This window comes from Battus philenor, unplaced genomic scaffold (genome assembly GCF_028537555.1).
Source record: "Battus philenor isolate CCGP_79_NKW_IND1 unplaced genomic scaffold, ilBatPhil1.0.hap1 SCAF_16, whole genome shotgun sequence".
NCBI lineage: Eukaryota > Metazoa > Arthropoda > Insecta > Lepidoptera > Papilionidae > Battus > Battus philenor.
In genome coordinates this window covers 7,084,181-7,098,753 of record NW_027181678.1, presented here as the reverse complement: position 1 = coordinate 7,098,753, position 14,573 = coordinate 7,084,181, and the positions used below count along the sequence as shown (strand labels likewise).

General features: G+C 30.2%; 2 protein-coding genes across 3 annotated transcripts; one reads left to right on the top strand and one right to left on the bottom strand.

Annotated features, from left to right (window-relative positions):
• Positions 1-3,420: 3,420 nt before the first annotated feature.
• fidipidine (coiled-coil domain-containing protein 93) lies at positions 3,421-7,525 on the bottom strand. The gene is made up of 10 exons (XM_068762284.1): positions 7,399-7,525; positions 7,122-7,330; positions 6,747-7,014; positions 6,323-6,484; positions 6,082-6,129; positions 5,707-6,008; positions 5,499-5,618; positions 5,199-5,428; positions 4,776-4,896; positions 3,421-4,697 (listed from the first exon to the last, which is right to left on the bottom strand). Exons 1-10 carry the CDS (start codon positions 7,480-7,482, stop codon positions 4,463-4,465), a joined length of 1,779 nt encoding a protein of 592 aa, XP_068618385.1. The 5' UTR covers positions 7,483-7,525; the 3' UTR covers positions 3,421-4,462.
• A 2,859-nt stretch (positions 7,526-10,384) lies between these two features.
• On the top strand, positions 10,385-14,562 carry LOC137919117 (ubiquinone biosynthesis protein COQ9, mitochondrial-like). 2 transcript variants are annotated; one of them, XM_068762079.1, is made up of 6 exons: positions 10,385-10,504; positions 12,844-13,202; positions 13,271-13,362; positions 13,758-13,878; positions 13,983-14,186; positions 14,443-14,562. In XM_068762079.1, exons 1-6 carry the CDS (start codon positions 10,477-10,479, stop codon positions 14,476-14,478), a joined length of 840 nt encoding a protein of 279 aa, XP_068618180.1. In that variant the 5' UTR covers positions 10,385-10,476; the 3' UTR covers positions 14,479-14,562. The 2 variants fall into 2 exon arrangements, with proteins under 2 accessions (XP_068618180.1, XP_068618179.1); XM_068762078.1 differs by lacking the exons at positions 12,844-13,202; positions 13,271-13,362; positions 13,758-13,878; positions 13,983-14,186; positions 14,443-14,562 and adding an exon at positions 10,932-12,820.
• Positions 14,563-14,573: the final 11 nt, after the last annotated feature.

Here is a 14,573-nt window from a genome sequence, read left to right as displayed (position 1 = left end):
ATTATCAAAGGCATTGCCGACAATTCTGGAGTAGTATTATGTCGCCATAACTAAGCAGGTACTATACAAATTTGGTTTGATGTTGATGTAAAAATTATTAATATTATAAGTAGTTCCGTTTAATATTACGATTTTCGCTAAGTTTTCCTTTATAACTGTGCGGAATATTGAATGTATTCGTATTTTTGCGCTATTACATAGATATTCACCTTTAGTTCGGTACAGATTTTTATACAACTCATAACCATTATTCGCAATCATAGATGCAATATTACCCGTCATGTTAATTGCAATAAATATTAACAAATTTCTCTTAACTATATTATAAAAAAAAATTAATACGATATTAGTTTCCTCATTATTGTGAAAAGAGGTAAAAACAAATTCTATCATATTGCAAAATCACGATTTTTTTTGAAAATTCTGTAAACGTTATGTACATTTAACAGACTTCAAAATTTAATTAAAGCCCTCTATGTTGATTTTCTAATATATCAAAGAAACATGACATACACAAGAAAAGTTTATTTAAAACAAATAATTAACAGCAAATATTTATTATGATACCAGACATTTGATTAAACTCGCCGGGAGCGTAGGATTCGGTAATGATGTTTGTTTTTGCAAAGCGTTCACTTTGCCAATTGCAATTACCAAGCTGTTGAGGCACTCAACTGCATAAGGTAATGTTAGTGAATAAATAAAATAGATAAATACGCAAGTTATATTTACATCGAGTAGATGGCAATAATTGTAAAAATAATTTAAGACACGTCACCTAAGTAATTACACTATACATAATTTTTCAGAATTTAAACAATTTAAAAAAAAAACTTAATGTTTTAAACATTATATTATTCATTAGGTGAGTAAGTTAATACAAAATTAATTTATTTTAGAAATTTATGTTACTTATTACATGAACAGTCATCAGATGCATAATTTTAAACAGACAAGACAACAACGGCTTGATAGATTAAAATGACCCGAACGCAAGCTGTCCAATATCCGTGAAGGCCAACCGAGGAACGACGTGACGTCATGCACAACCACACACACATTACCTGTACGCTGCACGTGTACACAACGCTATTGTGAACACCGCACGCTCGGCCGGCTGCTTACCTGGCAAAGTTCACTCACATACGAGTGCACAACCTGTAGCGGTCTTGGCCGCGTGCTCGCTTATATTTCCTCACTTTGAAATAAACCGAGCATTGTAAAATGAGATTTGTCATTCATAGATGATTGTATTGTCAACAATTTTGCCGGTGTTAACTTGAGGATAAACAAACATTAAAATAATGCCTTATATAATGGTAATGGGCAGCCTCAGTGCACCACATCTCTCCAAGGACGAAGGTGCAACAGTGTATGGATTAAAAAGAGAAGAACGTGCTACACTAGTGAGGGTAAACATGTCTTTGTTTATTACCAAAACCAGAAATTTCTTGTTTATTTATATTGATGTATTCTTGGAAACAATCTAACAGAACAAGTTTGTTATATATAAAAGTAAAATTTTAATTGCAAGTGCGTTGTGTATTTTAATAAGTCGATACTTTGTACTTTGCAGAAATGTATTTAAACTAATCATATTTTGAATATAGAAAACTTATAAGGATTATGTATTTTAAATGAAAAAGAAGTTGCTAGACGCAAAATTTTATATACATATAAATATATAAAATGTTGTCAAAACAAACCTAATCACAAATAGGTGTAATGACGTATCATTAAACCAATGACTTGTTCCGGTAGTTTAGAATTTTGTTATTAAGATTGGTTTTGTGAAAATATAGTTTACTTTAGTAATAGTATATATATTGAAAAGTACTTAAGAATATATTTTTAAATTTATACTTTATAGTGATTAAAAAGTATTATACAGAAAATTAACATCAAGAATGACCTGAAATATTTATAAAAAAACATGCACACATCCAATGACTAATCTATGGGATTTTTAATTTAAATCCTTATATAATTTTTGTAGCAGCATAAAGGTTGATTTAGAAAGGCATTTTAAGAATAATATTTGTTTTTACTTTTCAGGAGCTAAACTCGTCTTTTGGTATGGCAATAGCAACGCCGTCTGAATTAGAGAGAACAGTACGGATCACCCAAAAAGGTCTAACTCTGATGGTAGTCAATCGGCTCCACGGACTTTTTGGCTATGACGTCGTATCACACGCAATGGCCATGACCAATGCAAACCGCGAATTAATTTCTTTCACTATGTATAAAAAGTCGAGTACGAATTCTCACGGCCACGGACACACTCATGGCACGACGCACAGTCACAGCGCATCGCACAGTCACAGCACATCGCACAGTCACAGCAAAGGGCACGCTCATAGTAGTGTAGTAACGCTATAACGTTGTCCACTCATACTGTATGGGTTATTTAAATAGCCCATATAATCTCAATTTACTTTATGGCAACTGTTACCTATTACACCTATTAATGTTAACGAGACGATTTTAATAAAAGTATGCCTTATGAAAATATAATTTTTGTATCGTTTTATTTGTATACTATAAAAAAAAAACTGTATATCTGTACGCTACCCGCAGAGATAGTACATTTCATTAGCAGATTAATTTCGCCGGTACGTCATTATAATCATGCACCTTTATGTGATCGACAAAAACGTTGCAATAGTGGCTCCCTGACCACTACCGCAATAAACTGACTTTTATCAAAATTATCTTATGTGATAAAATATATCATTTATACTATTCGGTTTTAGCTGCATAAGCATTAATGAATAAAAAAGTCGTAATAAATTAAACATGGTAATGTAGAATCACTAAAGATCTCTAAAACGATTTGTGAAATAAAGCAATATTTATGTGTATTGCTGCAAATATAGCCTAGAAAATTTCTAGATACCAACTGCCGCACTGCAGAACTGGGATACATTTAATAGATTACAAAAAACTTTTAAAATTGCATTACTGTTTCCTTATATCGATAAGTATAATGTCTATTTTAAATTAAATTCTTTAGTTTTTTTTTTTCAAAATAATATATGATGATGTTTTAAGATAAATATCTAGCCTTTGTATTGACCGGGTGACTGGACTTTAAATCTTTAATTTCGTCTATAAGCGATAATTAGCCCATGTTTTAATTATTTTACTTTTTTGGTTATACTGCATGTGTGACATATTTTATTATACTTTTGTATTCTATACGCGCAGTCTTAAAACAAGGCACTCAGAGGGCAAATTAAAGTGTCTAAAATATTATAAAAGAATTTATTAATAAGTCTTAATAACACGTGTATGGTTTTTATTCAAATTATTGGTAAAACTAAGTAAAAAAAAATTATCATATATTTCGAAAGAGTATTTAACTTTTTTATTTTTGTATAAAATGAATATGAAATGTAAATGTGAATTAGTAAACTGGTTATGTATTTTGCATTGTGTTGCTATTAAAACAGAGCGATTTCAAAGAACGCTAATAATAATTGATACAGTTCTATATTTTTTATATATTAAAATTTGAATACAACTAGCTGCATAAAATAATTTACAAATTTAATTTAAATCTTACTCATCAAACATATTCACAAATCTCAATTAAAATTGTTACTATAAAATTTAAGATGTAAAAACTCACAATTTATACAATATATGCATTCCGATAAAATACCTATTTATTTTATGAACTTCTCTACCGAAGGTTATCTTATGAGTATTGGCTTTTTAAATAAGTACACTTTTAGAGGATTGTTACTGGCGGTGTTGTGCCTAACGCTCTTTTGCAATAAACCTTGTGCGAGGGCCACTTCCTATATCATTTCACTGGATTCAGGGGAATCAAACTGAAACATCTCTGAGGCGGCCTTCCATGAAGTAACTAAGCTCTAAGGCCCCCAAAATGATCTCGACTAAAACTGTCCCCGAAATGCGCATTGCATTTAGCATTCCGATTCAATAATGCCCATGAAGGAACTAATCTGGCCCAAGCAGTTGCTGAACTCTAAACTAGTGCATAGTTGTTTTTTTTTATTTAAATATACTGCTGTTATACAAACTTCCCTATGCTTCACTTCCTTGACATCAATTTGTGTAAGTAATAAAAAATTAAAATATTGAGAACAAACTTTTAATATTGTATTTCGAGGTAGACTTACCATTTTAGATTTGGGGAATATAAAGTGGACATCACCTTTATGATAAAGTTCGTATAAAATCCACAGCTTGGAAATACTCTATCAAATGTAGCAGTACTTTGCCTATCTATGTACTGGCAAAAATAAGTAATACATTTATATAAACCATATACTCAAGATGAGCAAGGCATTCACCCCATGAGAAGTGATACAGGTGTAATGCAGGATTTTGAAAAAAAAATCCAACGCGATGGCCCATTTGCGCTTGTTACCATTGATACAGATAGTACCGCTAACTAGCCCAGTAGTTACAGTAATAAAATACGAAATTAAATTCACTTCAAAATCTCCTGATTAATTTTTTGTCTTTCCGCAGCCAACTTTTTTAATGCAGCTGCATATTGTCTTTGTATTTCAATAAGCCGAGTAAATTCTGTATGTAAAACAAATTTGCGTTCCTTTTCGTGATTAAACTTTTCCTCTACTTTTTTTACAGTTTGATTAACCCAATCTACAATGGACTGAAACTGGGTCATAAACTCTTCTCGTTTTCTTACTGATGACATCGCCCTGTTAAAAACGTAAAAACACATTTGAAATGTGAAAGCCTTTTAATAAATCAATGATATCCAGTAAATTAAAACTTACTCTTCATAATTGTCTAGTATAGAATTGAGTAAGCTCAATTCTTTGGATGTGTAAAGTTTAACTTCAATTAGAGTATTGTAAAAAATAAAATATTGTTTTGTTTCTTTGTGTTTGGAAGCAACTGCAACAAACAAATAGGTGTTAATCTATGTTTTAAAAAATTTCTAGTGTTAATCACCCTATAGGCTAAATAGATCCACACCATGCACCTTTGGTCTACAAAAAGAGACATTTAGACCATATTTTACAAATAATGATTTAGTGTCACTGAAATTAATACAACAAATATAATGTAACCTATAACTTACATAAGCATTTTCAATAAAATTATTATTCAACTTTTTTTGCCATTGCCAAACTATAACTGACCACACATATATCACACCTTTTGATATAATGACCAAATGCAAAAAAGGGTGTTACCTTGATTATAAAGTTCCACAAATCTTTTTTCATACTGCAACAATTCTGCAGTCCCAGGAATTTCATCAATAGCAACAGAATATCTCAATATTTGTCTATTCAATTTCCCAAGTTCAAGTCTTGTACTTGTAATAAACGACTTCAACTTTGTTTCCCTCTCTTGAAATTCTTTCAGTTCAGCTTCAGTTAAAGACTTTTCTTCAAATTCCGTGTCTGGGTCTTTTAACTTTCTGAAATATTTTTGTATTCATATTATAATTAAGCATAAATAAAAAAATATTCACTGATGGCCAACTATACCTTAATTCATCCACTAATTTTTGGTGTTCCATTTCTCTATGTTTTATTATTTTTAACAATTCAGCTTTTTCCTTGGCAACATCCTTTAATGATGCATAAAATTCTTTAACTTTTTTGTCACTAAAGATAAATTAAAAAATAATAAGTATAAATTACACAAAACTTTCTACATATGACATATAATAGAGCAACAATTTTTAAAATGCACCTGTAATTTTCTGTATTCATTAACTTTTGATTAATTTTTTTCAACTTTGTTATAGTTTCTTCATATTGTTTTTTGGCATCATTAATTCTCTCTTCATGAATTTTCTTGACTATTTCTACATCTCTCCCTATTGATTCTATACTTTCAGTCAATCTAACAATATCTTCAGAATATTTAATTTTTTCATTTTCTTCAAGCTCTTTTGGAATGTCTCCAGTAAGTTCGGAATGTAGAATTACATAATGCACTTTGGAATCTGCCATTTCATTGCTATTTTCTTGAAAGTTCTTTTGTATGTCAGTCTGAAAATATATCTCTTTTATAAATTAAATGAGGATACTAAAGTAAAAAGATCCTTTAATAAAATATACAAACCTCAGTGGTAACTTCTGAAGGGTCTGCTAAAGATTTCTCATATTCATACTGTAAGAAATAATAAAAGTTAGAAAAACTTCATAGTGAGTTTGATGGAGGTGTAATCACCTGTTTTACAGCAAAAAACTTTTTTCCATCAAAGTTATATTTTGTTAATAATTACTTACATAAATTTATATTAGAGTGTATACCATACATTCTATGATGAGAAAAACCCTACAAAATAATAATTTATACCTACTAAGAAATCAAGTTCTTCATCTCTCTCTGATTCAGTGTGGCTATTGGTGACATGCAACAACATGCGCTGGTCATATTCAGAAAGTACAGCATTAACCTGTTCCAATTTATTAGTGGGAAAGGCCCCTTTCCTTTTCCTAACTCTACAAGGCTGGTACAAATTCTGGAAATATGTATAATTAATTAAAGATAAAAAATTACTTAAGGGTATAATATATATATATATAGTATAATATATATAATATTAAAAAATGTTTCACATAAATATTAAATCCATGACTTCATGTACACATGTCACAGATGGTAAAACTTATTTAACCAATAATTGACAACATTAAAAACTTTCTATACTTTCTCACTTTGAATATCAATAACTACCACTACGCCGATGTAAATTATCTACAAATGTAATACAAAATATTTACCTGTATTAAAGAAATATTTCTTAAAAATCTTTCCTTTTCTATAAAGCAGGCTCTGTCAGATTCAAATATGCTGTCTTTGTCATATTGCATGACTGCAAACCTTCTTAATTCATCTTCTTTGACTTCCCGATATTCACTCGAATATTTAATCAGCCATTGAATTAGTGGATAAATATTTATAAAATCTAAACCTTGTATTTGGTGAGGTTCTATTGTAAAAGGGCATTTCATAGTTGGCAAAATCTTTACAATTTTCTCAGTTAATGCACTGTAATTTTTAATAATTTATTAATAGGATTATTTTACAATACTTATAAAAACTACTAAAAACAAAACTTTATTCTTGTAATTCTAAGATAGTAATAATTTTCTTACATCTTTTTACCAATAGTTAAATTCTCTTCAAACAGAAGGCTTATATCTACATCTATGTCACATAGTTCAATGCACCAGGAGAGACCTCCCACAATTTTATCAAACGCAGAGAGACCCTGTAGCTGCGCGCGATAGTATCCAGCAGCAACCAGCGAGTCACATATTTCATGCCACTTTACTACTTGTTCCGCATCTTCACGTACTTCTACCTAAAATTAAGAAGTGAAAACTGGCTTTATTAAGAAAAAAAGAAGGTACACAATACAAGCTAACTTACTTTTTTTCCTTCATGGTCTAGACCACTGTAAATATTTATAAGAGGTTTACTCCGCGTAAAAATATTTTTCTGTCTAGTTGACATTTTTTTTAAATAACTAAAATTGTTTTAAACAGAACCCGTAAACTACATCAATAAACTGAATCAATTTGTTTTTATGTAATGTCAAAAACATCTTGACAGTAATTATCGATAGATTATATATCTACTAGGCATTAAAAACAACAATTTTATTACACAGGGCATAGACCATATTACCGAATATATTTGAGTAAGTTTGGTATATTTAATTATGTTGCATTTTTTTTTCGACTAAATGTTCATCTGACTTCTTGCAAGGAAATAATAAAAGCTAAGAAGTTAGTTATGGGTGAAAATATTAATTAATTATATAAAAAACAGAGTTATTACTTATGTTTAAATATAAGACTAAACGTAAAGTAACTTTCTAAAGTAGTAGTTTAGTTTTAAGGTGTTTGAAGTTGTGCTGCTAGCCGATTTAATCTTTGTGCAGCTTTATCGGAATTGAGTTGAAGCTGTAAAAGCCAAAACGGCTAACAGCACACATTAACATTAGAATATAGCCATATAGCCATCGGAATTGAGTCCGCGGACACAAGAGGTCCGCGGCCTAGGTAGTTTACATTGACTGGTAGAAAATGCTTAAAGGCATTAAGTCCGCTTTAACAGAATTTGTAAAAAGGGAGAATAAAAAAAAAAAAATTTCCATATATAGTAACTATTTAGTATATTTTTGTATCATTAGAAAACACCAAAAAAATAGTTCATTAAAGTAATTGAAATTCGTCACCTACACTTAGATAATACACTGATTTTTTAAATTTAAACTTACAACAATGTTTGAATCATTGGCACATATCTTAAAAACTCCTGCAATAAAATTAGATAGACATTGATTGACTAAAGACAGTATCACATATTACATACTTTTTATTAATAAAATTATTATAATCATTAATAACATACTATAACTATCAAATAAGTTAAAAATATTATTTGTTTTATTGATTTTTTTCTTAAGTAATAAACTAGCATGTTGTTCCAAAATATGGCCTAAGTCCTTGCCTACTGCTATGCCTTAAATGTTATTTGCATATAAAGTAACACTTGTTCTCTTGCATAAAACAAATTTTATATCAGAAGCATTCACAGATTTGTGTGACTTACTTTTGACTTAAGGGGCACACCTAGTGTGAAATTTTCAAAAAATCAATTTTTTTTATATTTCATATTTCGATAGGTTATACCTTTAAAAATAACATACTAAAATTTTGAATCGATATCTTAAATAGTTTTTGAGTTACAGCCGTTTAAAAGAGTAGCCGCTCGGCAGTTAGGTAGTTGCATTGGCTACGGGACATTCCTGAGCTATTGTTCGGAGTCTACCGTTTTTTCCAACCTTTGCAAATAGGATTCCGTCAACCTCCAAATATACAGAAATATTTAAATATAATTATTTCTGTATATTTTTCGTTTACTGCCACGTCACGTATTTTCGGAGCCAGATACATTTAGTTTTATTCTGACCGTTGTATCGAGTAGTTCGTAAGCGCATTTTATTAAATTAAAATGAGTAAACAATAAAAGTAAAAAATCAAAAGGGAACTCACAAGTACGTCCGCAGAGAAACGATTGCATAATAATGATGAGAATATTGTGATTGACCCATCCCATGGATATTGTATTCTACAGTTTGTCTCAGTTTTTAGTGCAATCAGCAATTTAGTGATGTGCAAAACTTGTCACAAGGAAATTACTTTTAATCAAGCAAGTCCAAGAGGCCTGGGGTTTAAAATAGCTGTCATTTGTGAATGTGGTAATTCGTACATTAATTCTGGACCAATGATCGATAATGCATTGAAATAAATAGACGTCTTGTTGCTGTGATGCGTCTTTTGGGCGTCGAATTAAATGGGATCAATCTTTTTTGCGGACTAATGGATCTAGCAAGATCATCGCCAACGGGCTTCTTCAAAAGAGGGTCGATCATCTCGAAGAAAAGCTTCTTCAGCTTAACAAGACCTTTTTGAGGAAAAGGAAGGTGAATTATATGGGCCTGGAATAGCAGATTAGCTGTAAGTATGACTTTAATCCATTTATAACAGTGAAAACGATCATTTTATCTTTAAACGCGTTTTTCTCGAAACAGCATTTTTCGAATTTGCTGGAGTGATTACTCGGAGACAAATGATCCGATCGCTATCAAATTTTTTTCACATCTTCTCTATAAAGTTTTCCATACGATGACCCTCCAGTTTTTTGATCTGATCAAAAATCGAATTTTGCCATTTTGTCAATTACCAACATGCCGCCATTTTGTCAATTTTTGATTTTTTGGTTCGCCCGAGGGTCATCGTACAGACAATATGTTTTTGTTTAACGAGAATTTTTTTTTTTAGGTTTTATCAATGGAGGTTGTAAGGAAGTTTTTTGGCTGTCACACTAGGTGTGCCCCTTAAACGTTTAAAAATAAGTTATACGTGTACAAAAGCACAAGTAATAATTCCGAATGTCGAAAAAATGTAATAATACGCGCGAGCGTATAATGCATCTAATATTGATACAATCGTGCTAAAATTGCGAAAGATAAGGAATTTAATACATCGTATCACTATAGTCACTACATTTTACTTTGAGAACAACGAAAAGGAGATTTTGCAACAATATATCCATAAACTTAGGAGAGAATTTTGATGTTATACCCGCTACCTAACTACAAGATACATTTGCAACACTTCAGATCATTCTTTTTACTATTTAATACATCATGTTATAAGATTCGAAGGATATTTTAATAATATTTTTGCACTAATACTAAAATAGTGATACAAAGAATTTACTTAAATATTTTATTAAACAATAGAAACTTAAAAAAAAAGTCAAAACAACTTGTTAAACGTTAAGCCATAAACAATACAAGTTTCTTGACAGTAGTCATTGATTTTCTGTGATATTACTTCTGGAATGTCATATTTGATTATTTAACACATTTCATGTGTATTGTGTACAAGTCTGATAATTAAATACTGAAACACAAATAAAAGAAAATATCGCATTATGAACAAATTGCTCAGAGTTTTTGGTTGTAAGTAAAATAATTTATTTCATTATTATTGCCTTACTTCCATGTTCCTAAACATACTGTTGTTCGATTTTTGTCATCAGTATTTTTTTATTTATATAGTAAAATTATCTATGTCAACTGTGTAGGCTATCGGTGTACATAAAAATATATTAAAATCATCTTTTAATTAAAATCATTTCTATACATACATGGGTAATCATCAATAAATGGGCCAGAACATGATATATATTTGTGGTTAATTTATTTATATTTACTTATCGTAACAGACAGGTACAAGCCTGCAGAGTTTTTCAGAAAAGCTTTGTGTAAAAAATTGAAGAAAGTGTAAAATGTCTCCTAAACATGGTTTAAATATATCTACGGAACATGGAAGTAAAAATAAAATCATGTGACCTGAACATTGTACAAATGGAGCAATTACTTTCAGAGTTCATTGGAAAACAAAAACTCTGATTCAACATCATTCAATATGGAAAACAACTCTGATGTTGCTAGTTTAATATCATCATATTTGGATTCAGGGAACTACAAAGAAGTCCTTAATGTGCCACATCTTGATAAGTTTGCTAAGAGTTTTAAAGATAATTGTGGGGACATAATTTCAGTAATAAAAAGCAAAATAAGTGATAACACTATTCTCTTAAAACCTTCACTGCTTGGAGCATGTGAGCAAATGTTGAACCTTATAACAGAAGAAGTCACTCCTGAAGAAGTTTTGTTGGAGTTTATTGAACAAATTGAAGATGCAAAAAATGATGCCCAATTTAGCCTTATTTTAAATCCATTACAAAAAGTTTTAAAAAAATTGACAGTGAAGCGTGGACGAACCTTAGAATGGTGTCTCAATTCTATTTCAAGCTATATTGAGGAAATACCAATACCAGAATATAATTTGGAAGAAAAGGAGCGCTTGCTACTGGAATGCGATGATAATATTAGAAGAATTGGACATGTGTACTCTTTGGTTGAAACTTTTTATAAGGCCTTTATGATAGAGTTCCATAGTGAGGACATTGACACAAAAACTCGACAAGTTTTTTGTGCATTTCTAATTAGTCTTATTGGTAAACCTCTTATTTTTATTGACTTGGATCCTGCTGCAAATGCACAAAGTGAACTAAGACATATTTGTTCCCATATAATTAATGATATTTGTTCATTAGAGAAAAATGTACTTACATTTTTAAAATATGTTGAAGAATGTAGCAGAGAGAATAAGTTATCTAGGTTAAACAATGATTTAGAAGAAGACAAATCACCTTATGATCATAGAGAAAAAGTTAATATGACTTCACTTTCAGGATTATTCTATGTTTTATTTTCTGGAGATTTCGAAATAATTGATACGGCAATTCCACAGGTTTATAAACACAAATATATTGTTCATACTGTTCTTCTTTCTGTAAATCATTTATTGAGTTTTACAGAATATGGGCCACAGATGAAAGCTGTAACTTTGTGTAAATCACTTTTGATTCTTTATCCATCTAATGTTTCACATACGGCACTGTTATGCCCTGTCCATTTTAACTTGTTAAAGGGTTTAGTAAATGTTGCTATATTTTCGATTTATGAACATATACGTAAACATGCAACTCAATTAATAAATACACACATAAATAAATTTGAATACAAAGGTAGATGCATGCTTATTAGATATATATTAGAAACTGCAAATCATTCGGGAATGATAGGTTATGCAATAACTCTATATAAAAATTCAATTAATGAAGCTTTTAATAGCCCTGCAATAGATGAATGCTTTACTGGTGCACAAATTATGAACATGATAAAAATAATATGCCATTTACCACACAAAGCAGAATCAGATTTAGTGGAACTAGCAGATCAAATTATCACATCATTAAACTTCCTAAGATATCTTGTTATTAAAGATACATTAAACCTAACTGGTATTAGAGATAATTTTCAATACATTGAAGAAGAGTATTTAGAAAAGTTAAAGATTGGTTTAAATATGTCCAAAGCTCATTTTGAAGCAAAATCCAGAGAACTTGATGAAGATAAAACAACATCAACAGATGCAACAGATATATCCATAAATGTCAGTGGCAACATGTTGGATAGCATACCTCTTGAAAAGAAGAAGGAAATAGTGCACTCATCATTGAATGCTTTACATTTGATTGAGAGCCTTCATGCTAGATTGTCAGAATGTATGGAATTAGCCAAAACAAATGTTAATATTCAAAAATAAATAACTTTCATGAACTTTTGTTTTTCTTAGCAATATACCATTTCACTCGTCAATATTATCATTTACAATATGTTTCCTAGTTTTACTTTTTAACTCATCAATTTAATTTTTCTCTTAACAGCTGTGAGAACAAACAACAGAGCTGTGCTGCCTCTTACATTCACTTGTTTTAGAAATAATCAAAGAATTATAAGAAATTACTGCCAAAAAAATGAAACCCATAAAGGAGAAATAGTTATTGCAAATTTGTCATCTGAACAAGATGAACAACAATATGAACAAAATATTAAGGATAGTATATTAGCAAAGGCTCTAGAATTTGTTCCCAAACTTGGCTGGTCTGTAGAATCATTGAGTCAAGGCGCAGAAGCTGCAGGTTACCCTGGAATAGCACATGGTCTATTTCCAAATGGTGGCGGTGATCTAGTGCATTATTTCAATATTAAATGTAATGAACAGTTAGTAGACGAAATGAAATGTGTAAGTTGATCTATTATCTAATATTTGTCATATTTTATTAATGGTATTAATTAAACTTTTCTGTGTAGTGGCCAAAAGAAGACATAAAAGACTCAAAAGTACCTCTCCAGTACATTGAAAATGCTATTATGACTAGACTTTTGATGATACAGCCTTTTAAGTGAGTGCTTTTTTATGTGTTTTTAACAGTATAAGATAGAAGCAAGTTATTAATGAGGATACAATTAAAAAAAAAAATGTTTTTGTCTTTAAACTCTTAGTAATGTCATTAACTAAAGCCAGAATAAAGAAGAACTCTAAACATTGTAGTGTGGTATTTGTCTAGATTGTTTAAATACTAATAAAAAATAATGATTACATTTATGTTACCTGGTGCATCCTATAAGTTTTTTAAGAGAACTATGAGGGAGCTGAACATAGATCACCAATGGACATTTTCTTCCAATTAAAATGATGATGGTGACTAGCTAGTGGAAGAAATATAATTTGAATTTGTATGTTGTTTTAGAAACCCTTTTTTCTATAAAAATCTTATTTAAGAATGCATTGTTTCAGGAGTACATGGCCTAAAGCGATGGCAATACAAACTTTACCTAATAACGTACCCAATTGTTTAGCAACATTACTTTCATTGGTTGATGATATTTGTTATCATTCAGGTGATCGAAGCGTCGATGTAAGATTTATACTTGACTTTATTTCTGTTTTAAACATTGTGAGTGTAAGATATTGTCTGTTTTGTTATAGAATCAATAAGTTTAATATGTGTTGAATTTTTAGTTCAATTGGTATATTCGACGAGTGGGTGTTGCTGGTATATATAAAGCATCAGAATTGTTCTATTTAACAGACAACAGTCAAGATTCTATTGGCACAAGAAACTTCGTGAAGTCTAGAATAAGAGATGCAGAGTTAATTCAGACTGCACTCAATATGAACCCTGTGTCAGTTGCCCCACAAACACTGACGGCGGCATTTGTGACGGTAGGCCAACATTTTTTACACTAAAATAGAGGACATTTTACTGTTTTTTTTGTATTAATTTAAGCCAATGTTATAAAATCGACTTATCAGAATGAATCGATGATATTTAATCAATAAGGGATGTGTGTATTTATTTAAATATACATTATTCACCATAGTCATTAAAAACCTCAAACATTTAATGTTTCGCATACCTTAATAAATGATGACTAAGCAGTCCATATAATTTGGAATAAAATTTTTGTTTTTCCTCCAGGCAAAAAATATGCTGGGATTGAACACACTGAAGTAACAAACATTTTGTCTTTGATGACTACAAGTTCAGTATTCTTATATTTTTGTTAAATAAATAATCTTAGGTTTTTTTGGGTTTCATTTGTGTATTTT